General features: G+C 40.5%; 1 protein-coding gene and 1 long non-coding RNA gene across 3 annotated transcripts in view; one reads left to right on the top strand and one right to left on the bottom strand.

Moving 5' to 3' along the window:
• The window catches only part of COG3 (component of oligomeric golgi complex 3), a 59,596-nt gene that overhangs the window by 22,015 nt on the left and 11,715 nt on the right, over positions 1-25,866 (bottom strand). For both annotated transcript variants that reach the window (XR_005725713.1, XM_040267224.1), the window contains exons 4-16: positions 24,621-24,786; positions 23,769-23,843; positions 22,635-22,727; positions 21,815-21,940; positions 18,796-18,876; positions 17,097-17,140; positions 16,536-16,662; positions 15,852-15,943; positions 14,541-14,680; positions 12,572-12,732; positions 8,708-8,819; positions 4,833-4,957; positions 137-226 (exon numbers count right to left, since the gene is read on the bottom strand). Coding sequence is in view for 1 of the 2 variants with exons in the window: in XM_040267224.1 (XP_040123158.1) it covers positions 137-226; positions 4,833-4,957; positions 8,708-8,819; positions 12,572-12,732; positions 14,541-14,680; positions 15,852-15,943; positions 16,536-16,662; positions 17,097-17,140; positions 18,796-18,876; positions 21,815-21,940; positions 22,635-22,727; positions 23,769-23,843; positions 24,621-24,786 (1,432 nt within the window). In the remaining variant the exon portion in view is untranslated. The remainder of the gene's footprint in view (positions 1-136; positions 227-4,832; positions 4,958-8,707; positions 8,820-12,571; positions 12,733-14,540; positions 14,681-15,851; positions 15,944-16,535; positions 16,663-17,096; positions 17,141-18,795; positions 18,877-21,814; positions 21,941-22,634; positions 22,728-23,768; positions 23,844-24,620; positions 24,787-25,866) is intronic.
• LOC120883205 lies at positions 19,966-25,817 on the top strand. The gene is made up of 3 exons (XR_005725714.1): positions 19,966-20,053; positions 25,100-25,102; positions 25,804-25,817. It is a non-coding gene; the product is annotated as an uncharacterized LOC120883205 (long non-coding RNA).

Raw genomic sequence — 25,866 nt, 5'->3', positions numbered from 1 at the left:
GGCCTCAAAATTAAATCACATTAAAAAAAATAAATGCTACTGCCAAAATGGCTTTAAATCTCTGTGACTGTATATAAACGCTGCATTCCACAATAGTATTATAGATGATCAGATTTCATCTAACACTTTATCAAACCTTGTTTTTGCTGATGGACTCTGATGCTCCAAGCAGTGACTGAATGCAGGCCGACAAGGCTTCCTGTGATAGTCCTTGGAACACTGCCCTCTGGTGAAACAAAAGAGAAACATCCCCTGTAGCACTTCAAACAAAGCCAAAAGGAAATATGTAGGCTGTGAGTACAGCTTGCTTGCCCTCATCTGATGAATTAATTCATTACTACCAATTGCAAAGAGTCGGACACGAATGAGCAACAGAACTGAACCAATACTCCTCCCAGACTTTCCTATTCCTACACAAGCTTTCTAGACCAGAACAATTTCCTAATTTGCACCTCTTGAAACTCTCATGTGACCTTTCACCACTATTTCCTGAGCACCTATTTCATGCCAGGCTGTGTGCTGGTCCTGGAAGCACAGTGGTAGGTGTACAAGGCAGATGTGATCCGACCTTGGGAAGCTCTCACTCCAGTACCCTCTCATGACATGATATAGGCTGCTTTTGAAACATACAAAACCACCTTGAAAACAAAGCCTCAGTAGATCCACTTCTAAAAATGTATCCCAAGTAATATCAGTACTGTATTCTAAGATTCATACACATGGCTCTTTTCATAATATTATTTAAAGCAGCAACAAAAAAAAAATCTGGAAATAACAAATGTTCAATGATAGGCAGCTGACAAAATACTAGTAAATCTAAATTATGGAAATGGAACACTGTGCATGAAATCAAAGGATGCTGAACAGGAAGTGATAAAATTCTTGTACAAGAATATAATTAATTAAAAACAAAATCAGGTTACAAAACAGAAGGTGAAGTATGATTAATTTAATTCTGCCACTGCTGTATCTTCCCAGAGGTGTGGTGTGTGCACAGACTCCTGTCAGCCCCCCTGCTTCCTCTCTGCCTCTACTCCACCTGAAACGGAACTGATAGGATGTGTATGAGCAAAATATTTATTACTAGGCCACCACCCTGGGCTCTGGTCTCGTGCGTAAGGATTTATTCTCTTTTTGCACTGCTACCCTCTCCTCTGTTTCTCATGAGGCTACTGCACAGTGAGACAAGATTAAGGCTGTCTCTTGCTAGGTCAAGATATACCCATTTGAATGCAGAGTTCCAAATAATAGCAAGGAGAGATAAGAAAGCCTTCCTCAGTGATCAATGCAAAGAAACAGAGGAAAAAAATAGAATGGGAAAGATTAGAGATCTCTTCAAGAAAATTAGAGATACCAAGGGAACATTTTATGCAAAGATGGGCTCGATAAAGGACAGAAACGGTATGGACCTAACAGAAGCAGAAGATATTAAGAAGAGGTGGCAAGAATACACAGAAGAACTGTACAAAAAAGATCTTCACAACCCAGATAATCACGATGGTGTAATCACTCACCTAGAGCCAGACATCCTGGAATGCAAAGGCAAGTGGGCCTTAGGAAGCATCACTATAAACAAAGCTAGTGGAGGTGATGGAATTCCAGTTGAGCTATTTCAAATCCTGAAAGATGATGCTGTGAAAGTGCTGCACTCAATATGCCAGCAAATTTGGAAAACTCAGCAGTGGCCACAGGACTGGAAAAGGTCAGTTTTCATTCCAATCCCAAAGAAAGGCAATGCCAAAGAATGCTCAAACCACCGCACAATTGCACTCATCTCACACACTAGTAAAGTAATGCTCAAAATTCTCCAAGCCAGGCTTCAACAGTACGTGAACCATGAACTTCCAGATGTTCAAGCTGGATTTAGAAAAGGCAGAGGAACCAGAGATCAAATTGTCAACATTCCCTGGATCATCGAAAAAGCAAGAGAGTTCCAGGAAAACATCTACTTCTGCTTTATTGACTATGCCAAAGCCTTTGACTGTGTGGACCACAACAAACTCTGGAAAATTCTGGAAGAGATGGGAATACCAGACCACCTGACCTGCCTCTTAAGAAATCTGTATGCAGGTCAAGAAGCAACAGTTAGAACTGGACATGGAACAACAGACTAGTTCTAAATAGGAAAAGGAGTACATCAAGACTGTATATTGTTACCATGTTTATTTAACTTCTATGCAGAGTATATCATGAGAAACGCTGGGCTGGAAGAAGCACAAGCTGGAATCAAGATTGCCAGGAAAAATATCAATAACCTCAGGTATGCAGATGACACCACCCTTATGATAGAAAGCAAAGAAGAACTAAAAAGCCTCTTGGTGAAAGTGAAAGAGGAGAGTGAAAAAGTTGGCTTAAAACTCAACATTCAGAAAACGAAGATCATGGCATCTGGTCCCATCACTTCATGGCAAATAGATGGGGAAACAATGGAAACGGTGACAGACTTTATTTTCCTGGGCTCCAAAATCACTGTAGATGGTGACCGTAGCCATGAAATCAAAAGATGCTTGCTCCTGGAAAGAAAAGCTATGACCAACCTAGACAGCATGTTAAAAAGCAGAGACATTACTTTGCCATCACAGATCTGTGTAGTCAAAGCTATGGTTTTTTCAGTAGTCATGTATGGATGTGAGAGTTGGACTATAAAGAAGGCTGAGTGCCGAAGAATTGATGCTTCTGAACTGTGGTGTTGGAGAAGACTCCTGAGAGTCCCTTGGACTGCAAGGAGATCCAATCAGTCCAACCCAAAGGAAACTGGTCCTGAATATTCATTGGAAGAACTGATGCTGAGGCTGAAACTCCAATACTTTGGCCATCTGATGTGAAGAACTGACTCATCTGAGAAGACCCTGATGCTGGGAAAGACTGAAGGCGGGAGGAGAAGGGGACGACAGAGGATGAGATGGCTGGATGACATCACTGACTCAATGGACATGAGTTTGAGTAAACTCTGGGAGTTGGTGATGGACAGGGAGGCCTAGCGTGCTGAGGTTCCTGGGGTCACAAAGAGTTGGACACGACTGAGTGACTGAACTATACTTGCTAGATCACTCACCCTGCCTGCCTTAGGAAGACAGCTTCAATTGATACCCTCTCTTCCTCCTGCTCATGTCTTTCTTTACCTTTGACTGGTCAGATGGAGAGGGATAAGATTTGAATGTAAGCTAAATGAAAATATAATAGGCAGGCGTAGGGCATAAAATAAAAACAGGCACAGTGTCGTTCATGGGCCTACCTACTGTTTGCCTAAAATTCCCACTAAGCACCTAAGAGACTTCACCAGGGTCTGTGATGACAATAGGTTCTATGTGGAATGTGGCCCCCCATATTTCCCCTGGGATCCTGGCTCCGCTATAGGAAGTTTCTGAATCCCAGCCTAACACTATCATTCAATACACCTCCTGGGAGGACCTGGGGAAGAAGGGCTGCCAACATCCAAGTCTCCCTCTGGGAGAGATCGCAGCAGCTGGGCAAAACGGCTGAGAATCCAAGTCTGCACAGGCAACCTGGCCTCACCCCTAAAAGTCCCAGAATGGAGTAAAAGGCGCTTTCTGGTTCAATTCAGAATCTCCGAGCACAAACTCCAGGAATGATGCAGTTTAACCCAGATATCAAGCAGTGAGCTCTTCAGTGAACCCATGAGCCAGCTCTGCAATCCTGCTCAGGCCAGAGGGCGGTGAGCACAGAGGCTCTCTGGAGTGGGAGGGGATACATACATTCCCTTCTGAACCACACTCTTAACAGACAGTGGCTTCTCAACAGTTAATTACGTGATCGCTGTAGACTTCCCTGGTGGCTCAGACAGTAAAGCATCTGCCTGCAATGCAGGAGATCCGGGCTCAGTCCCTGGGTTGGGAAGATCCCCTGGAGAAGGAAATGGCAACCCACTCCAGTACTCTTGCCTGGAAAATCCCATGGACAAAGGAACCTGGTAGGCTACAGTCCATGGGGTTGCAAAGAGTTGGACACGACTGAGCAACTTCACTTTCTTTTCTTTCTGTATTTAATCACTTCTCTCTTCATATGCTATTTAAGCTGCAATGATCAAATTAATTTTTGAAAAGTGAATTAAAGTCACTGATTTTTATAAACTATTTTTTTGGGTTTTAACACTAACAGTAAATAAAGGTAGACAACTGATCATTCAGTGATTGATATATCGTTAAACTGAAATGTTTAAAATAAATGCCACCTAAAACAAATGTCCAGTATAAGTTGAGGCTAAAAAGACTAAAAGGGTACTGCTCATTTCAGCAAATAATTAGTCCATGGTTAGAAACACATGTAACCTGTGTAACAAGAAACACTTGTTAAAGAGGTTGACTTAAACTGAGTACAAAAGTAGTTGTATCAGTACTGAATGTATATTATACAAAATATACACTATGTGACAGTGGACATATTAACCTTCCTGGATCTTTGTCTTCATCTGTAGACTAAAGACAGATGAACTAATCAATAGTTTTAAATATATTTGTAGCCATGAGAAACAAAGCTACAGGCTTTGAGAAACAATAAAAGTTATAGGTCTTTTTCTCAAAAAGACAAATACAAACATATAGACAAAATTTTACCCACAACTTCAAGGTGTTCACAGACTACCCAAAGCCCATGAGAGGATTCTGAGAGCCTACAAAACACTCAGGTTAGGAATCTCTAGGTTAGAGTGATCTTAAAGTTATCTCTCTATATAAAAATTGTATTATCTGAATCTAATACCAAGCAAAATATATTGCATCAAGATCTTAAAATAAAATTTAAATTAAAAAATATTTTAAGTCACAGAGCAAGCAATTTATAGTAAAGATACAAGGATTGACTGACACACATACGTCTATACATCTGTACAATTTGGAGAGACAGACAAGAGTTCGTCGAACTGTAGGATACCACATTCCATGAAGATCTGCTGGAGAAATCGTGGTCTGCGGTCTAGGATTGAGAGATTCAGATGAACCTAAAACCCCAAGTGGAAAAGAAGACATTTCACAGGTCTGTCTTACATGCACAGCAATTATTAACTGTTAGTTTCTGTTACCAATCAAAGGCTGGAGGCATCCATTTTCTCTAGCCTCGTCTCTAATCGAGAATGTCAAAGGAAATCTACATCAGTGACGGGTGAGATTTAACACACTGACTGAGAACACACACGAATACCCACATCTGTACATTCCAGCCTCCCACGTTCAGCCCAAGTTGCCTTCTCCACACTGGAATCAATTATCTTTATGAACTACAGGAGCCGTATGCACACATTACAGAATACCATGCACCCAGTAAAAAGGAGACAGATCCAAATGTCCTCAAGTGGACACAGGTGGGGGTGGGAGGGGAGCGGCAAGAAAACAAAGGGCTTTAAACAGGAAGATCAATCAAACTCGTTTGCCTGGCAGCCTTCCACGTGCAGAACTGCATCACTTCCAGGCCCACACAATGTATCCAGTGACCAGGGGACCAGAGCTGTGTGTCCAGCCCCCGCCCCCACCCTCCCCACGTCAGAAAAGGCAGCTGCCAGCAAGCGTGTCAAGGAGAATGAGAGGAATGCGGCTGCACAGCTGCATAGAAACACTTCTGTGAGAGAAGCACGGTCACCCAGGTGGAGGGACCAGAATTTGGATGAGCCATCAAAGTGGAGCTGAGACCACACTCTGAGACAAGAAGGGCAGACTGAAATGCGGGATGCGTATTAGAACACATCAGGAAACATTACCAAATTTTTCAGTGCAATAATGGTTTATGGTTACGTGAAAGATGTCCCGTTTTGGGGGGTGGGGGTAGAGATGCTGAACTACTCAAAGGTAAAGTTGCAATGATGTCAATAAGTGAAAGTGGAAATGAAGGTGCTCAGTTGTGTCCAACTCTTTGCAACCTCGTGGACTGTAGCCCACCAGACTCCTCCGTCCATGGGATTCTCCAGGCAAGAACACTGGAGTGGCTTGCCATTTCCTTCTCCAGGGGATCTTTCTGACCCAGGGATCGAACCCAGGTCTCCTGCACTGCAGGCAGACGCTTTAACCTCTGAGCCACCAGGGAAGACAATTAGCAAAACTATAGATACAATATGATAAAATTAAATCTTAAATCCAGGTGGTGGGCATAGGTGTTTGTTGTATCATTCCATGTTTCTGTGTATTTGAATTTTTTTAATAATAAAAAAGTAAAAGTATAGCCAAACAAAACAGAATTCATTTTTTTTTAAAAAGGCTATAGGGAATTCCCTGGCGGTCCAGTGCTCAGGACTCTGTGCTTCCACTGCAGGGGGCCTGGATTTGAACCCTGGTTGGGGAACTAAGGATCCCACAAGCCATGTGGTGCAGCCAAAAAAATAAAAAACATTTAAAAACAGCCAGATCTGCATATGCTCAAAAGGAGACCTGAAGGCTTGTGGAGTAGATTTATGCAGGAAAGGGCTGAGGGCAACGTTGAGGGTTGGTGCTTTCTCTTTATCATTCTGTAAGCTTTTTTTTTTTTTTTTTTTCAAAAACATGTGATACTTGTAAAATTTTAAAAGGTTCTGCCTTACTTTAAACTAGGATATCTACTTTATATAAAATTCCTCAAGGAGAAAGAATGAACTAGACATATTATATCATGGAATATTTAGGAGATTAAGTATCCATCGTTTTGCTGAGAATCAGGCTATCTGCAGGATTCCTCCTTCAAAATGAAGAGCCCAAAAAGTACTCCCAAGTTAAAGTTTAGTGAAATAAATGTGTTTAAGTAGCTTAATGCCGGAAGTCAATTTATTTGTCCCTTTTTTCATTTTCTTGAGAACAGTTAATAGTTGAAGCGGTGGATGGGGAAAAGTTCCTTCTAGAGCCAAGTCCACGGCCTACTAGCTGCCTCTTCTGAGGAGCAGCGCAAACCGGCTGCAGGGTGTCTCCCGCGCCTGCTGATCTCCTCCTCCATGAGCCTCACACTGCCCTCACTTGCTCGACATGGCGATTGAGGGCTACGCTTGTTGAAGACACTGATAGTCAGCCTCTTCACAGGATGGGCCCTCTGCCAATCTGCCCTGACATCTACTCCTGCTGGGCTTCCCTGGTGGCTCAGATGGTAGATAATCTGCCCGCGATGCAGGAGACCCAGGTTCGATCCCTGGGTTGGAAAGATCCCTTGGAGAAGGGAAAGGCAGGCCACTCCAGTGTTCTTGCCTGGAGAATCCCATGGACAGAGGAGCCTGGCGGGCTGCAGTCTGTGGGGTCACAGAGTCGGACACAACTGAGCGACTAACACTCTCACTTTTTCACTACTCCTGCTACATGAACATCACATTATTTAAAGGCCTCACTTTAGAGGCATCTCTTATGTACTTCAGAAGACCAGGAAAAGTGATCACTCTTTTCTTTTTGCTCCCCCTGCCGAGACTCAGAGTCCTGCCTTCCATCCCCAATTCCACCTCCATTCTGAATAACATCAGTAACCATATGGATGACCCACATGGTTGTCCCTGACCTTCTCAACTCCAAAGACCTTTGCTTCCATTCCTGCACCCCTAGTCCAGAGTTTCTTTTAACTTTCTTTCAGAATTACATTCTTATTAATTTCTACAAACTTTACTACTCTGAACTATTCTACCTCTTAATTATTAAAACTCAGTATCCCATTCTCTGGCCACAGTGTCCTCAGATTTCTTATTTCTCAGCTCTTTACTCAAACCACTCTGCCCAGCCCTCCTCCTCTGTCTTGATCACACCCTCTCTTCCTGCTTCCCACTCCTCTGGCTGTTCTTTCCCTGCCAACCTGGTACCGGTCCACTCCCTCCATCTGCTCCTAATGTCAGCCCCTGTTACGAGTCTCTCCCCAGAGTTCCGCCACTATCCTGTTTCACTCTCTGTCCTGGGTGATCTTATGCAATCCCAAAGTGTCACTGACTCCGCAGTCTTTATCTCTAAGCCAGCCTTCCTCTTTATAGCTCTAGAGCAGTGCAGTCCACGAGGACTATTATGTGACTCATAAATGTGACTCATTAAATGCCACCCTGGACTTCCTTGGTGGGCCAGTGTTTAGGAATCCACCTGCCAACACAGAGGGCACGAGATAACTCACGAGTTATCCAGGGTGACTCTTAGACAATTTTGCTCCTTGCATAACATGCACCCTAGTTCAAGCTATCCCATACACTTCTGTCGATTTTTCACCTCAGTCCAGGCACATTTAAAAAATGCAAAACTGATGGTACAAGTAGCTAGAATTTCCAAGTCCACGAGACTATCACCTGACACCTGTCACACTCTGGCCTGTTTCAGCTGCTCCTTCCCTACAAATAACTTGTGCCCGAACACACCAAACCACGTGACCTCCCCAAGCACCTATGGTGTTCCACCCCTGTCTGCAGGCCTCCAACTGCTCTCTCTTAAACAACCTTATTCCACCTGGCTCTCTCATACTCATCCACACGACAGCTTTCAGATTCCACAGTTCTCAGTGAACCTGCCTTTCTGCACACAAAGCTCACCCCCCTTCACAATTCTTCCATGGTCCTTCCACAGTCCCAGAGTCCTGTGCATATCTTTATCCTGTCACCCCTGAATTTCTTGCTTAATGCCTGTGGTGTGCCAATCTCCCCCCACTAAAGTGTGGGCTCCTCAAAGGCATAAACAGTTTTTCATGCCTGAGACACAGCAAGTCCTCAATATAAGTTTATTAAGTGAATGAATAGTAAATGAATGAATTAAATAATGGACGTTAAGACAACATAACATACCAGATTTTGTTAGACTATTAGGAGGCTCTGCTTCTTCTAACCGAACATCTGAAAACGGAGCTTCTGAAGGTGGTAACTTCTTCTGTTCATCTTTTAAACTCTGAGCAATTTGCTGTATAAAGAATCAGAGAACATTAGCTTTTAGCTGTGTCTAGCAACACAAACATAATGTTTCTATATAAAGTAAAAAATATATATCCTAATTCATGAATAAATAGACTACTTAAGAGAACCATGCCAAAACAGCACATAGAAATGAGAAGTTAAACTGGTAGTGTCTCTATTTTCATAAAAGCAAACACAGGCTTTCCTGAACCACTAATTTCAGAACCATTACAAGGTTATGTCCTAAAGAGTCAAATATACAAGGCTCAGATTAGAAGCTTAATTTTCAACTTTATACTTAGAAACAAAATACTCAGATTTAAGATGGGATACATTGTGGATGTCAGACATGCTTGTATCAAGTAGTGAGCTAACTCACACCATGGTTTTCTCTTTATGTGAGAACAGCTACAGTTTGGTCTTTTTTAAAACAGATTTTAAAAAATTATCTTATGGACTGGAAACTATCTGGCTCTTCTTCACTGCTTAAAAAATATCATCAAATATACACATCACTAACTACTAAGAGGGCAGTGAAAATCCTACCAATTTCCATTGGTTATACAGGCAGAAATACACAGAAATGAAGGCCTAAATGACATTCAGCTACTGACAAAAAAAAGAAATGGCCAGGTAACTATTTAGGAGACAGGCTCCAAATCAATCAGGCCTGTCCTTTCATTCTGCATGCACAAATCAGAAAGTATAGCTAATCCCCAAATGGCACACAGATGTAACAGCCAGACCACTCTATACCCCCGACCCTCACCAAAAGAAACAAGCAAGCAGATTCACTGGAAGCAGTATCCAAGCGGTCTAAACCAAGAGGTCTACACAAGAAAACACTCAGACACTGGCCAAGTGATGACTGAAGAAACATACCAAATGTACCACTAAATTAAACTGGGAGGGGGTAGGCGCTTCAGTCGTGTCCAGCTCTTTGTGACCCCATGGACTGTAGCCCACCAGGCTCCTCTGTCCATGGGATTCTCCATGCAGGAATACTGGAGTGGGTTGCTATGTGCTCCTCCAGGGGGTCTTCCCGACCCAGGGATCGAACCCACATCGCTTACATCTCCCGCACTGGCAGGAGGGTTCTTTACCACTAGCACCACCTGCAAGTCCAAGGTGGGGGCATGGGGAGTATAGAGTAAACTTAACACTTGACACCCTATCAGACAGAATTATTAAAACAGGTACTCTATCTAGAAAACAAAAACTGACATTCACAAGGAGACAAGGGAAGAAAGGGAGGAAGGAGAAAGCGAGCACAAGTCTCTGCATCAGGCTTAGAAGCAGACCTACTAACACCAGTCTGTCCAAGAAGCTGGCACTGCTGAAGGTCCCCACCAAGAAGGCACAGGCTGCTCCTTCACCAGGTAGATGCCGTCCTGAGGATATGCGCCCCAGCAGAGGTCATCTCCACAGTGCCCTCCTCGGTGCTCTGACCCCATGGGCAGGAGGGACATGCTGCCTAGACCTGTGGGTTGTGCCTCCAGCTTTACTGTGGGCCTGGCCCGTGAGGGGGTGACTGGCAGGTCCAAGGTGCACTAACTGGCTGACTTCCCAGGGTGCTGAGAGCTCAGCACAGGCCAAGGCCCAGGGTTGCCCTCACCAACTTCCTGGAACATTGGTGACACCACCAACTCCCCCACCCCGCCCTTTCCCATGTCCTGTCTCCACTGCTGTAACGTGCAGCAGTATACTTGACTTTGTCATTCGAAAAAATGAATCAGTAAAAATAAGAAGCTCCAGGTTCTGTTTTAGCACTAACACCCTAGGCATTTTAAACTCTGTCCAGCACTCAAAAGGAAACGAAAATACATTTGTAACTGAAAGATTAGTGAGATGTACCTAAGTCTTCAGACCATAAATTGGAGACCAGTACTATGTAGTTTTGAGGAGACAACCTGCATGCAGGGTTTTTACTAAGAGACCATGACACATGGTTATATGACCATCCACTCTGGTGGCTCATATGTTACTAACCCTCTTCTATGTCACTTACGAACAATGGGCAGATCTAAAGGCACAAGGTGAGAAACACGGTCAGGCTGAGGGGGTCTCGGCCAGCAAGTTTGCTTCCCTGCCTTCCTGCCTTTACCTACTTTGCTTCGTTGTGCATTACTCCGAACACAGGCACCTCCTCCTCTAGGAGGGTTGGAAGCTCCCGTCGCTACATCCAGCGGGGTAGCTAACCTGGAAATCGCCTTCAAGGCCACGGTCAACACAGAGGTCTGACCTGAGGAGGGTCTGGAAACAGGCCTGGCTGGCAGCTGCAGAGAGTCTCAGTGTCACAGGAGGGCCAGGGTGAGAAGCCAGGAAGTTCGGTACAGAACTGCTGCAGGACACGTGGGAGCAGTGCGCAGACCCTGCAGGGCAGGAGCTGCCCAAAACTGGGGAAGAGCTCAGGCACCTGACCAGCCGGGCTGGGCTTAGGAGCCAACTGGGAAAACTTCTTAAAGAGCAGGGAATACCAGAACACCTGACCTGCCTCCTGAGAAATCTGTATACAAAGAAGCAACAGTTAGAAACATGGAACAACAGACTGGTTCCAAACAGGGAAAGAAGTACATCAAAGTTGTATACTGTCATGCTGCTTATTTAACTTATATGCAGAGTACATCACGCGAAACGCTGGCCTGGATGAAGCACAAGCTGGAATCAAGATTGCCGGGAGAAATATCAATAACCTCAGATATGCAGATGACACCACCCTTATGGCAGAAAGTGAAGAGGAACTAAGAAGCCTCTTGATGAAAGTGAAAGTGGAGAGTGAAAAAGTTGGCTTAAAGCTCAACATTCAGAAAACTAAGTTCATGGCATCCAGTTCCATCACTTCATGGGAAATAAATGGGGAAACAATGGAAACAGTAACAGACTATTTTGGGGGGCTCCAAAATCACTGAAGAAGTGACTACAGCCATGAAATTAAGACACTTGCTCCTTGGAAGAAAAGCTATGACAAACCTAGATAGCATATTAAAAAGCAGAGACATTACTTTACCAACAAAGGTCCGTCTAGTCAAAGTTATGGTTTTTCCAGTAGTCATGTATGGATGTGAGAGTTGGACTAAAAAGCAAGCTGAGCACCAAAAAAGATGCTTTTGAACTGTGGTGTTGGAGAAGACTCTTGAGAGTCCTTTGGACTGCAAGGAGATCCAACCAGTCCATCCTAAAGGAGATCAATCCTGAATATTCATTGGAAGGACTGATGCTGAAACTCCAATACTTTGGCCACCTGATGCGAAGAGCTGACTCATTGGAAAAGACCCTGATGCTGGGAAAGACTGAAGGCAAGAGAAGGGGACGACAGAGGAAGAGATGGTTGGATGGCATCACCGACTCAATGGACATAAGTTTGGGTAAGCTCCAGGAGTTGGTGATGGACAGGGAAGCCTGGTGTGCTGCAGTCCATGGAGTCGCAAAGAGTCGGACACGAGTGAGCAACTGAACTGATGCCACTTACAAAAAAAAAAAGGAAACACAAATTCACCTTAAAAACAGAATGCATAATGGAAAAGAAGAGATAACTGAACAGAATGTTTATAAAATACAACTTAAAAGAAGGACAAAAAAAAAGAACACTGTAACAAATCATTTCTGTTCAGTTTTTGAAAAATGTTATTTCCTAAGACTTCACAGCAAGTTTCCCTTGATTTTGCATCCTGAATGAGAATTAAAAAGAAATCCTCTCTTCACCAGTATAAAATATTCAAAAGTGTGGGGGTGGGTGAAAGATCCAACAAGACGACCCACCTCCATCATAACTAACTTATCAGGATACGCTAGATCTCCAGGAGCTGGTTTGTAGCCCGTGATGTCCGTCTGAATGTAGATGTGGGTCCGGTAGACAAGCCGCTCCTGTACATCTTCTAGCATCTGCTTTACGCCAGCTGCAAATGCCCCCAGCTGTTCAGCTGATTTAAAAACAAAAGTGCAATCACCCATTCCTTTAGATTTAGAAAATACTTTCTTTAAACAAGCAAAAACATTACAAAATTGTCTACAATAGGGTAAACCAGTCTTGCTTCAAGGACTGGTTATATTCTATTTTGAAATAACTGTCTTCCGATTTCCTCAGATTTCAAGTTGGGAAATAAATTTTCCCTTAGATCTTCCTGAAACTCTCTCAAATAACTTCTATTATTAATATGAATAATAAAATCTTAGTTTTAAAGTGCTCTGTGATTTTCAAAAGGTATCTCATATAGCTTCATACCAATCCTGAGAGACGGCTAAAGCAACTTGTTAACTGAGTTAATCCCCATTTTACATATAAATTGAGTTCCACAGATACTAAATGACTTGCTAACATTCTTACAAGGAAAAAACGAGTAAAAAAATAAAATGAGGGAATTCCTCAAAGACTCAGTGGTTAGGACTCTGCATTCTCCTACAAGGGTCCAGCTTCAATCCCTAGGCAGGCATGTGTTCAGTCGTGTCTGAATCTTTGTGACCCCAGAATGGACTGTAGCCCGCCAGGCTCCTCTGCCCATGGGATTTTCCAGGCAGGAACACTGGAGTGGGTTGCCATTTCCTTCTCCAGGGGGTCTTCCCGATCCAGGGTCTGCTGCATTGCAGGAAGATCCTTTACCACTGAGCCACCTGGGAAGCCCCAACAGTACCAGAAATGCCCAACAAAACTAGTGGTTGGTTCTCTCTGGATTTCAGATGCCAGAAAGAACAGTAACGGTAATTATTTTATTACTAATTTTATACAGGCTTTAAAATACTTTCCCCATCATTATTTTAGTCATAGGATAAAGTGCATCTTGGTTCAAAAAGAGACAAGGCATCAACCCAAGTGTTAAATATATTAAATTTGTATAGGGATGTGGGGGGGGCGGGCGGGGGAAACAGTGTCAGACTTTATTTTGGGGGGCTCCAAAATCACTGTAGATGGTGATTGCACCAATGAAATTAAGAGAGGCTTACTCCTTGGAAGAAAAGTTATGACCAACCTAGATAACATATTCAAAAGCAGAGACATTACTTTGCCAACAAAGGTCCGTCTAGTCAAGGTTATGGTTTTTCCAGTGGTCATGTATGGATGTGAGAGTTGGACTGTGAAGAAGGCTGAGCGCCGAAGAATTGATGCTTTTGAACTGTGGTGTTGGAGAAGACTCTTGAGAGTCCCTTGGACTGCAAGGAGATCCAACCAGTCCATTCTGAAGGAGATCAGCCCTGGGATTTCTTTGAAAGGAATGATGCTAAAGCTGAAACTCCAGTACTTTGGTCACCTCATGTGAAGAGTTGACTCATTGGAAAAGACTCTGATGCTGGGAGGGATTGGGGGCAGGAGAAGGGGACGACAGAGGATGAGATGGCTGGATGGCATCACGGACTCGATGGATGTGAGTCTGAGTGAACTCCGGGAGTTGGTGATGGACAGGGAGGCCTGGCGTGGTGTGATTCATGGGGTTGCAAGGAGTCGGACACGACTGAGCGACTGAACTGAACTGAACTGGGGTGGGGCGGGTGGGGTGCACAGAGAATGGCTAATCTTTTTCAAATTCACTGAGTCACAGATATAATTTAAAAACACCTTTCGGGACACTTTCCTGGTGGTCCAGTGTCTAAGACTCTGTGCTCCCAATGCAGGAGGCCTGAGCTTGATCCCTGGTCAGGGAACTAGATCCCACATGCCACAATGAAGACCCAGTGCAACTAAATAAATATTTTTTAAAAATAATCTTTGAAATGATCATTTCTACTTATCATTTACCATTATTCTGTACATGATCTTCAAGCACCTCGTTTTTAAGAATCCCGCAAAGTTCTGATAGCGTTTCTAAGTGAATAACATGAATGATCAATGGCCTGAAGACATCATACAACGACACACACAGCTTCTCCAAAAGTTCGCTAAAAGGAAAGAATGAAACATGGTTACCAGTAGTAATCCTTTCAGTATTTTCTAACAGTTTAAAAGTCACCCTTAATTACTTCCAGCCAATAAAAATAATGGAAATGTACTGGAAAATAATATGCGGGAACATTAAAGAATGAGAAGTGAAAGGCTGATAGTAATTCTCTGAACTGTTTTTGCTAGAATCAATAAAAAAGCTCAGAATAAGCAATCCTCACAGTCAACAAATTAGCTGGCCCCAGCTGAAAGTCAATTTATTATTATTTTTACTTACATTAGCAATAATCTTGTGCATGTCCTTTCAAAAACAATATTTCAGTAGACTTAGTTTTCCTACACCATAAATAACCTACACTATAAAATAATTTAATTATTTTTTAATTTTCCTACACTTATAAAATAACCTACACCACTATGAATCAAATGGTGACATTTTTCCCAGGAAAGACTGGTTCAAATCTCTTGAATACATACAGATTTAGAAACTCAAAGTATTCTGGACATACACCAAGTATTTTGACAATTTTAAACATTTGAAAAGAAAAAAGTAAGGCTGTCTATACTCTTTACATTGTCAACCGTACTCTTCTATATATAGTCTTTCACCAAAACCATAACATATGTTTGTTTGTTCCGCATTATGAGAGTCATAATCTTGGGATTCTTATGAGTCAAAATTGCCAATATGAAGAACTCAGAAGTGACTAACAGTGGATTTGAAAGACACCTTGAGAAAAATAAGAAAAAGGATTTTAAATAGTATCTACATTTTTAAGTATCTCTCATGAGTTAAAATCATAGAAATTTTTTAACTAAAAAGAATTATTATACTTAGTGGAGATAAACAGCTCCATATACCAAAATAGCTGCCTATACAGCTATTGTAACTTACTGTTGTAAGTTACTCTTACTCTTACTTACTCTTGTAACTTACTGTAACTTAGTCTTGTAACTTACTGTTTCCATAATTATAAAATTATGAAAGCATATTGGCCTTTAAGCTGCAAATTTATTTCAAAGTAAATAGCCACTGTCTCATCCAACAATACTGTTCCTATACCCGCAAAAATTAAAACATGCCTTAGTTAATTTTAGAGTACTACTATGATATAAGCCATTAGCAAATTAAATCTTAAAAACAAGAATTGGAGTGCATGTACCACGTACTCTAATTTTGATGTTGGTTTTGTGAAAAATTCATTGTAAAGCTGGTGCTCGTCCTGGCAGACATGAACCATAAAGGCACAGCCACTGCGAATCTGTGGGAAACAAGCACACACCAACTACAGTTAAGGCACATGACGACTCCAGCAGCACTGATGAAGCAAAGGAAACACTTTATTTACAAAGAGACTATGCATATGTAATTCATAGAACAACTTCCTAAATAACAGAAAACGGTTTTCAGCATAATGGGGATATAGATGACTTTTATTTTCTTACGTTTTCTAAACTTTTGACAATGAAAAGTACTCTACCAGTTCAAAGGTGGGTATTTAAAAAAAGAATCTTTATGTACTTTCCTACAGTCTGAATTAAAATCACACTAAATAAAAAAGCACTTCTGCAGCAAAAGCTAAGATTAAACTGTACACAAATCCACCAACTCTCAAACTTCATCTTTCAAACAACCATACTTATTTGTAAATCATCACATGTTCAAAAATAGATCAAAATTAGAATATTTTGCCCAAATGAATGCTAATTACTAAGTGAGATTTGTCGTAACTGAAAGATTCTATAAGTTTGTTGATGGGGAGACCAAAACTTATTTACCCACGTGTAGTTTCTAGCGTGTCAGAACAGCTTAAGAGAAGGTTTAACATTAAACCACAACAAGCAGAAACTTACCAAGGCACAGTGGTCTCTGTTATTCTGGCTGGTCAACTCTGTTACAGTACAAGTAATACTGGGGCCCAAAAGGAGTTCCCGCTGATCAAGGTAACACTGGTGGATGTCAGTTAGCAGTTGTTGGTATCTGAAGAAAAGCAAATGAGACTGGAGCATAAACTTCTGATTCCAGGTATGTAAACTAAATCAGATCTTAAATCCCAAAATAGGGTGCCAAGCCTCACTATGGTTGCTGCTCACCTGCCCACATTAAAAACTAGAAACACTTATATACATAAAGAAAAAGCAAACAAATCACAATGATCTAACAAAACCTTTATCTTTTAAAGAAAGATTCATCTTCCAGGAGTAGTGGTCCTACATCTACCTCAATGAGAAGAAAATCCTGCTATCTGGGAAAAAGATGCTTTGTAGACTCATAAAGTCATGAGCTGTGCCACAAGAAAAGGCTGGCAGAGCACACAAGGTAATTGCTCAGAAAACATCAAGAACACAGCAAACTTGGAGAAACAGCACTTCAAGGAAGGTAATTTGGAAACTGAAGAACCTGTGGGTACTCACTCAGGTATTTTTTCAGATCGTTGTTCTATCTGTTCAATGAGAGTCTGTGGAATAAAGAAAAGCTCACTAACTTCATCTGTTTTAGTAATATTTTTAATTACTTTCTGATTGTAAAAGTAACAGAAGCTCATGTTAGAAAATCTGGGAATACAAAAAAGCTGAAACATAAAAATTACCTAAAATGCAAAAATTAAAAAAAAAAATCACAGTATTTTAGAATATTTTCTTTCAGTGTTTGTATGTACACAGTTATTTTCCTTTTTAAACAAAACTGGAATTATACTATATATTCAGCTTTACAATCTGCTTTTGAAAAACTAATATTTTAAAATACTTTTCTTTTATTAAATAACATCTGTTATCAGATGAAAATATTTGAAAATCTCAGCCTACTGCCTGGCACTTAGTAAACAGTCAGTGAATCATCATTATAAATACTATTTAAAACATTACTTTACATGGCTATTTGATATCCTACTGAGTGGATGTACTCTAAGTCAGACATTCTTCTATTGCTAGTCATCAAGGTTGTTTTCTAAGAATATCAGCCCAGTGGTTAAGAGCTCCGGGTCTTCAAGTGAAACTAGAGGGTTTAAGTGCTGACTCCCAGTCGCTGTCTGAGTCCAGGAGAACAAGCCCACGTCACTGAGATTCCATTTCTGACCTTGGAAAGCTGATACAATAATAATACCTAAGTCCCAGCTGGGGACTCCCAGCACCGGGTCAGTAAAGATAAATATTTTTAGAGACTTTTGTTCCATTCTGCTAAAATGTTTTTGAGGAAGAAATTAAGTATTAATACATTCCATCAGCAGTATCACCTGTCTCACCAAATCCTGAAAAACACTGACTATTACACCTTACTTTGTCAATTTCTAACAGACCAAAAATACCACTCACCACTGAGCCCTCATGCCTACACCATTTTTTCTATCAACTGTATCACTGTTAACTGACTAACAGGCAACCAACCTGGCACAATCTAAACCTCAAACTATCAACTAGCTGCTGTATCTTCTCTAAACAAGACCAAGTTCCTGCTTTGAAAAACAAAAACTCCTTTCCACTTACTTTCAAGACAGATACAAGGAAGAGAGTGGGGTCAAAGTCAGCAAAAGCAGACCACTCTTTCTAGAAACTTCACAACAATAAAAAAAGATACACATACCAGCTCCAGTCAGCCGTATCTGGGATGACGCTGGTTTAAAATACTGTACTGGTTCTCTGCTTTTCCTGAGTGAGCGTGACAGGAAATATCCTTCGTGAGACGGCCTCTGCCACCGTTCTTATTTCTCATCACGCTCTACTAAAGTCTGTGTTCCAGCATCAACAAATTACATGAGGTTCTCCCCAAAGACATGTCTTTTATGGTTCTAGTACCTTCCCTGGACATGTTGCTCTCTCTGTAAAAAATATCCTTATTAATCCCCCCAAGTCCTCTCTAAATTCAAGCTTTTTAAGCTCAAATATCAGCTTCATCTGGAAACCTTCCCTGAGCATCACAGAAGAGCTAGGTGTTTCCTGCTCTGTGGGCTTAAAGCCCCTCAATATATACTACTGTAATGTGGAAGGACAAAGCCTACCATTCATTCACGCTCATTTTCCTGGTATAAGCAATGGACCTAACATACATTAGTATTTCCAAAGGGCTGGCTAAATAAATTTCATAGCAGTATCTTTTTTATGTCAACAGACTTACTCTGACTTTGGGGGCAGCAGCTCGAAATTTCACATAAAATAGTGTAAAGGCATTGTCTGCATTAGGTACAGATGAAGGATCCTAAAGACACAAGGTGGAGGACAGAGAAGGCAGATAATTAGCAAACAAAAAATTATTCAGAAAATATAACACAAACCATGTCATATGGCCCCTGCTTGGCCTATATACCAACCAAAAGCTTACAGAGAGAAAGACTAAATATTGTTATCGCTACATATAAAATAATTGTGTGGAGCTGCCATCTCTCTCCTTTTTATAATTGAAACCTATCCTATGCTTCAAGAATTTTGGCAGTAAAAAAGACTGAATTCAGATTCACAGTCATTTACTGACTGTAGAACATTGGTCAAATTATTTAACCTCTCTGAGATACAGGGGATCCATTAAATGGAGACAAAACATGCACAAACGTTTTACAGAGTTCAGTTATAAAGCACCAACACATAGTAAGTACCAGTACATATTAGGTATTAGTTTTCAAAATTAAAAATTTTGCAAAACAGAAAACGCATACAATCTGTTCTGTAAGCTAAGAGCAATGTGAATGATGAAATTCAATACAAATATCGGTAGCTCTGAACTGAAAGCTCAAGAAAATATTCCGTATTTTTAGAAAATAAGCTTAAAAAATAAAATGTATTACCTTTAAGGTTTTAATTTTTTCAGGAAAGAAACGTGCTCAATGACCATCCTATCTAGCTCCACTCTTATTTTCTAACCTAACACTCAGCTAATTTTCCACCTAGCATCTACCACAATCTTTAATTGATTAATTTATTTCTTTATTATTTCTCCTGAATATAAGCTCCATGAGGGCAGGGACCTTGTTATTTCCTTTCACTACTGTACAGTTCCCAGTACAATGCCAAGCATTTAGGAGGCATTCAATAATAATAAATTTCCTAAATAGAGAAAATTAATCCATCATTTATAAAGAAAAATATTCAAATCACCCATCATATATAATTCCACCACTCAGAACCACTTTTATAATTTTAATGTATTTCCTAATATTTTCTTTAAAAAGACAGAAAAAGTTTAAGTGAGAAATAGTCTGAATCTTTTTTATTATTTATCATATAGTACTGAATTATTTCTCACACTCTTATGTATTCTTTGAAAATTAAACTGTGACAGACAAATATATATGGCCATTTTTCTTATTATAAATGAAGTTGCAATGTATATTCTTATTTAACAATAGGTTAAAAAAACAAGCTCAGTCAGTTGCTCAGTTGTGTGACTCCCAGCAACCCCATGGACTGCAGCATGCCAGGCCTCCCTGTCCTTCACCAACTCCCGAAGCCTGCTCAAACTCATGTTCATCGAGTCAGTGATGCCATCCAACTGTCTCAACCTCCGTTGTCCCCTTCTCTTCTTGCCTTCTATCTTTCCCAGCATTAGGGTCTTTTCCAATCAGTCAGTTCTTCCCATCAGGTAGTCAAAGTACTGGAGTTTCAGCTTCAGCATCAGTCCTTCCAATGAATATTCAGGACTGATTTCCTTTAGGATTAACCGGTCTGATCTCCTTGCAGTCCAAGGGACTCTCTCAAGAGTCTTCTCCAACACCACAGTTCAAAAGCATCAATTCTTCAGTGCTCAGCTTTCTTTTTAGTCCACTCTCACATCCATACATGACTACTGGAAAGACTATAGCTTTGACTAGACAGATCTTTGCTGGCAAACTAAAGTCTCTGCTTTTTAATATGCTGTCTAGGTTGGTCAAGTGTCTTAATTTCAAGGCTGCAGTCACCATCTGCAGTGATTGTAAGGTAAAGGTAAAGTCGCTCAGTCGCGTCCAACTCTTTGCGACCCCATGGGCTGTAGCCTACCAGGCTCCTCTGTCCCTGGGATTTTCCAGGCAATAGTACTGGAGTGGATTGCCATTTTCTTCTCCAGGGGATCTTCCCGACCCAGGGATCGAACCCGGGTCTCCCACATTGTAGACAAGACGCTTAACCGTCTGAGCCACCAGGGAAGTGACTGAGGAGCCCCCCAAAATAAAGTCTGTCACTATTTCCCCACCTATTTGCCATGAAGTGATGGGACTGAATGCCAAGATCTTCGTTTTCTGAATGCTGAGTTTTAAGCCAACTTTTTCACTCTCCTCTTTCACCAAGAGGCTCTTTAGTTCTTTGCTTTCTGCCAAAAGGGTGATGTCATCTGCATACCTGAGGTTATTGATATTTCTCCTGGCAATCCTGATTCCAGCTTGTGCTTCATCCAGCCCACCTTTAAATAAGCAGGGTGACAATATACAGCCTTGATGTACTCCTTTCCCAATTTGGAACCAGTCTGTTGTTCCAAGTCCAATTTTGTTGCTTCTTGACCTGCATACAGATTTCTCAAGAGGCAGGTCAGGTGGTCTGGTATTCCCATCTCTTGAAGAATTTTCCACGGTTTGTTGTGATCCACACAGTCAAAGGTTTGGTGTAAGTCAATAAAGCAGAAATAGATGTTTTCCTGGAACTCTCTTGCTTTTTCGATGATCCAGGGAATGCTGACAATTTGATCTCTGGTTCCTCTGCCTTTTCTAAAACCAGCTTGAACATCTGGAAGTTCACGGTTCACGTATTGCTGAAGCCTGGCTTGGAGAATTTTGAGCATGACTTTACTAGCATGTGAGATGAGTGCAACTGTGCGGTAGTTTGAGCATTCTTTTGCATTGCCTTTCTTTGGGGTTGGAATGAAAACTGACCTTTTCCAGTCCTGTGGCCACTGCCGAGTTTTCCAAATTTGCTGGCATCTTAAGTGCAGCACTTTCACAGCATCATCTTTTAGGATTTGGAATAGCTCAACTGAAATTCCATCACCTCCACTAGCTTTATTCATAGCGATGCTTCCTAAGGCCCACTTGACTTTGCATTCCAGGATAATCACCATTGTGATTATCTGGGTCATGAAGATCTTTTCTGTATAGTTCTTCTATGTATTCAGACTAAGGTTATGGAAAATAAACAAATTAAAAAAAACAAACCCACCTCACCAGTTAACTCACCCTTTTTAATAACTGATTTGTGAGGTTCTGTAGTGTGTTCACAGTGTATGTCTTCATGAGGTGCAAAGCTTTAGAAAGACACTGCTTAAACTTCAGTAAATATACAGGATAATCTTTAAAATTTGGCTGTAAAGGAAATGGAAAGATTTATACATATGAAAGAAACATTAACAAAGCAAACATTTAATGAAAACCAACCTTTACGCAAAGCTATACAGAAAGTTCAAAGGAAGGTCTTATGTAGGTCATACGCTCCTTGAAGACAAATACTATGACTATCTTGGTCATAGCCAAATTCCCTGTGCCTGATACAAAGCAGGGCTCAATAAATATTCGCCATTTTTAGCAAAATATATTTTCAGTACCCCACAGACCTCAAGGCTAATATGTGAGGCCCAACCAGGAAAAGGATTGGAGTTGGGTGAAATAAATACGGTTATAAATCCTCAGTGGACAGAAAAAGACAGAGATTACACCAAAGGGCTTGCCCCTTCATTTCCCCTGCCAAGTAATAATTTTTGTTTCCAATGAAGTACCTAGCAAAACAGGAAGTCAACAGTCTAAACAAATCACTAGCCCTCTTAGACGGGATAAAGCCGTGTCAGCCAGACCCTTTCTCTACTTCATGGGCTTCCATAGCAGCTGAAAGTACAATAGTTTTTTACATGACTACTGAAAGTGAATAAGAATTTACCATAATTTTTCTTCAAGTATATTACAGATATGTATTTCCCCCTAGGAATAAATAATTATTCCATAAGAAGTGATGTCACAGAGGTGTTAAGATTTCTTTAAAACATACAGAAATACCATGACTTACATGAGATGATATGTACGTTATACAATCATCTAACTTGGCCAGCATAGGTATAAATCCTTCACTATTCACAGACAACGTGGGAGAATTCAATTTCTTTAAGGGAAAAAAAATATTTTACATTTTAAGAGTCAAAAAATAGCCTCAAATGCAGCCCATGTGTAACAATACAATAGAGGACAAATTAAAAATTATATGGATTGAATTCAGTTTATTCCTAATGAGCTTTAATGGAGCTCTTCATGAATTAGCAAACATTTTATCCTCGACTGTACAGTTACATTAAAATAATACATCAAGAACCTAGATTTTTCATTTTCTAGTACTTTAAAACATAAATTTTCACATTTCAAAGAGTGGTGATTTTCTCAAAGTTAAAACATTATGTTTAGCAGTCATACTATGAAAGTAAAATATAAGTAAGCATATACAAGTAATATCAGTATAAATAGAGGTAACATAATAGTAACATGATATTTAATATGTAATGTAATAGACAATATATAAAACTATATAAAGCTATATAATATATATAAAATATAAAATCAATTATTTCTAATCTTGATATACAAATAGTTTGTCAATGTATTCTACTGTTAACAGGCTACCGTTTTTATTTCTCTCTCAAAGAACTTTAATAATTAAGATTACTTTTAATAATTTTAATAACATGATGTATATGCAGTTATTATAATTAATTTATGAGCCAGAGCACAGAAAAATATAATTTACACAGGAGTCCTTATTGTGACGATCTCTTTGGGATACAAGAATGCTTTAAGAGGGCTATACTTTTCCTCAAACTAAACATGAGAGTCGTTTAAGAAATGTTTTAATTAATATTATAGAAACACAACCACAGAAATATTTAAAATGTAATATTTCTTCTTATAAACATCACAGCTTGCAAATAAGATACTATGAGTTAACCAAAAAAGAGATTTTAATAAGTATAATACAATATAGAAAGAACTATTATTTAAATCATATGTGGAAAAATCTGAATTGGTCTATCAGCCACAAATAGGAATACCTTAACAACAAACAAACTGTTAAGTTAAAAATACCACTCAAGCCAATTTATAAGTTTAAAGATTATACTCAGGAGGGGGAAATAGATTAAAAAACAATGCTTACTGTGTTAATAGTTTCCAATTCATTAAAATAGGAAAGTTTTTGTTGAATGTTTTCAGCCAGATCAACGAGTTCCGACTTGCAGTTTTTTAAAAGAGAAAAATCAATTATTACAAGAATATAAGAATCAACACTCCTGTCTCAAAATTACATTGAAGAGGTTTATATCAGTCATACAGGTTTTTATTAGATATATAGTCTCACAATAATGCCCAAAGATTTCAGCAATAATGGGCTAAAATAAGCAATGATTCTTACAGTAAATTATATAAGATCTTTTTACAGAATAACAAAGCATTGCCTTTTAAAAAGCTTACAAAATATAAACAGAAATCTCTGAGATAAGTATAGTAGCTTAAATATTTTATCTTTAAGTCACAAGTTTAAGTGCAATCTAGATCTGTTCATCATTTCATAAACCCCACCATTACTACAACCACTACTCCTTGGTTGAAAAGTGTCAACAGGGAATTCCTGAGTGGTCCAGTGGTTAGGACTCGGTGCTTTCACTGCCAAGGTTGGGGTTCAATCCCTCGTCAGGGAACTAAGATCTTGCAAGCCATGCAGCGTGGCCAAAATTAAGTGTCAATAATGAAGAGCAGACAGAGCAAACAAATATATCCTCTTCACTCTGAAACTGTACTGAGACCTAACAGCTCGAAGCATACGAGAGCTTGCCAGGGCCCCTGCTCCTACAAGCTTAAAAGCAGGCTGTCCAAGCAACCACTTGTATGCTAACAAATGCAAATCTCTTACAGAGAAGTGTTCAAAATTAAGGAAATCAGAATTAAATTATATTCATCTATTTAAAAATATTAAATATAGTCACTGACATTCTCTCTTCTTCCAAATTACCTGCTCTTTCAGGAGCTGTTCACAGGCTTCATGTAGGGTTCCTGTCTTATTGGACACAAAAAGATACTGTTTCTGCAATGATTCCAGATGCTGAAGAGCACTGTTTACATCACTCAATATAGCATCACACTGCTCCTGAAACCCAGACAAGTAATCCCTCATCTGTCTAGAAAACAGAACCAAAAGGGGATTGGCAATAATATCTTCCCCCAATAAGCACAGACAATAAACAACAAAATCTTGTTTTTCCCCCAAATGCTTGCATTTCAGAAGGAAAGTCTGACCTAGTCACAAACATTTATTAATTCAGAAATGTAGCAAAAACTATGTCACAAACTGTTTCAATGCTTAAGGAGGAAAATGACTGAAACTATGAGCAACAAAAGGCATCAGCCTTGTAGCCAGAAACTGGCTTTTCACATGTAGGTCAATAAATCATGGGCTCAGCTCTCAAAGACTGGGACACCAAGGTCATCAAGCAGGTCCATCCCTCAGGTCAAGTCTGTCTTTGAGAGACAAAGTCATGGGAAGAATTCTGGACTTGGAAGATGTGAGTCCAAGTCCCAGCTCTGCCCAAGTCTCTAACATTAGGCAAGGATTCAACATTTCCAGGCCCCAGTTTAGTTATCTGTAAAACAGGGATAATGCTGCTATGAAGACTAAATGGAATCATACCTAAAAGAGCCTAATACAGTGCCTAGCAACAGCTGTCACTTAATGTTAAATGAATGCAAATGTTCAACTCAGAGCCCCCAAATCAGCTAGATATCATACAGTCACTTCCTCCATGCCATCCACACACACACACAAACAAAACAACACAGCACACACGCAGCCCAGTCGGCCATCCCTAAAGTCTCCTGGGTCTCTCCCTCTAAAGAAAAGACAGCAGAGTTCCTGACAACACTCCCACTCCATCTCAAGTTCTCTAAAAATCAGTGTCTCCCTCCTAACCTGCTAACTGACTTCTCTTTTAATCACACAACTCCCACTACCAGTTGTAATGACCTACATCTTCTCTGCTGCTGCTGCTGCTAAGTCGCATCAGTCGTGTCCGACTGTGTGCGACCCCAGAGATGGCGGCCCACCAGGCTCCCCCATCCCTGGGATTCTCCAGGCAAGAACACTGGAGTGGGTTGCCATTTCCTTCTCCAATGCATGAAAGTGAAAAGTGAAAGTGAAGTCACTCAGTCGTGTCTGACTCTTAGTGACCTCATGGACTGCAGCCTACCAGGTTCCTCTGTCC

This window comes from Oryx dammah, unplaced genomic scaffold (genome assembly GCF_014754425.2).
Source record: "Oryx dammah isolate SB20612 unplaced genomic scaffold, SCBI_Odam_1.1 HiC_scaffold_24, whole genome shotgun sequence".
Taxonomy (NCBI): domain Eukaryota; kingdom Metazoa; phylum Chordata; class Mammalia; order Artiodactyla; family Bovidae; genus Oryx; species Oryx dammah.
Note: the sequence above shows the minus strand (reverse complement) of the source record. Positions and strands in the feature narration are given on the sequence as shown.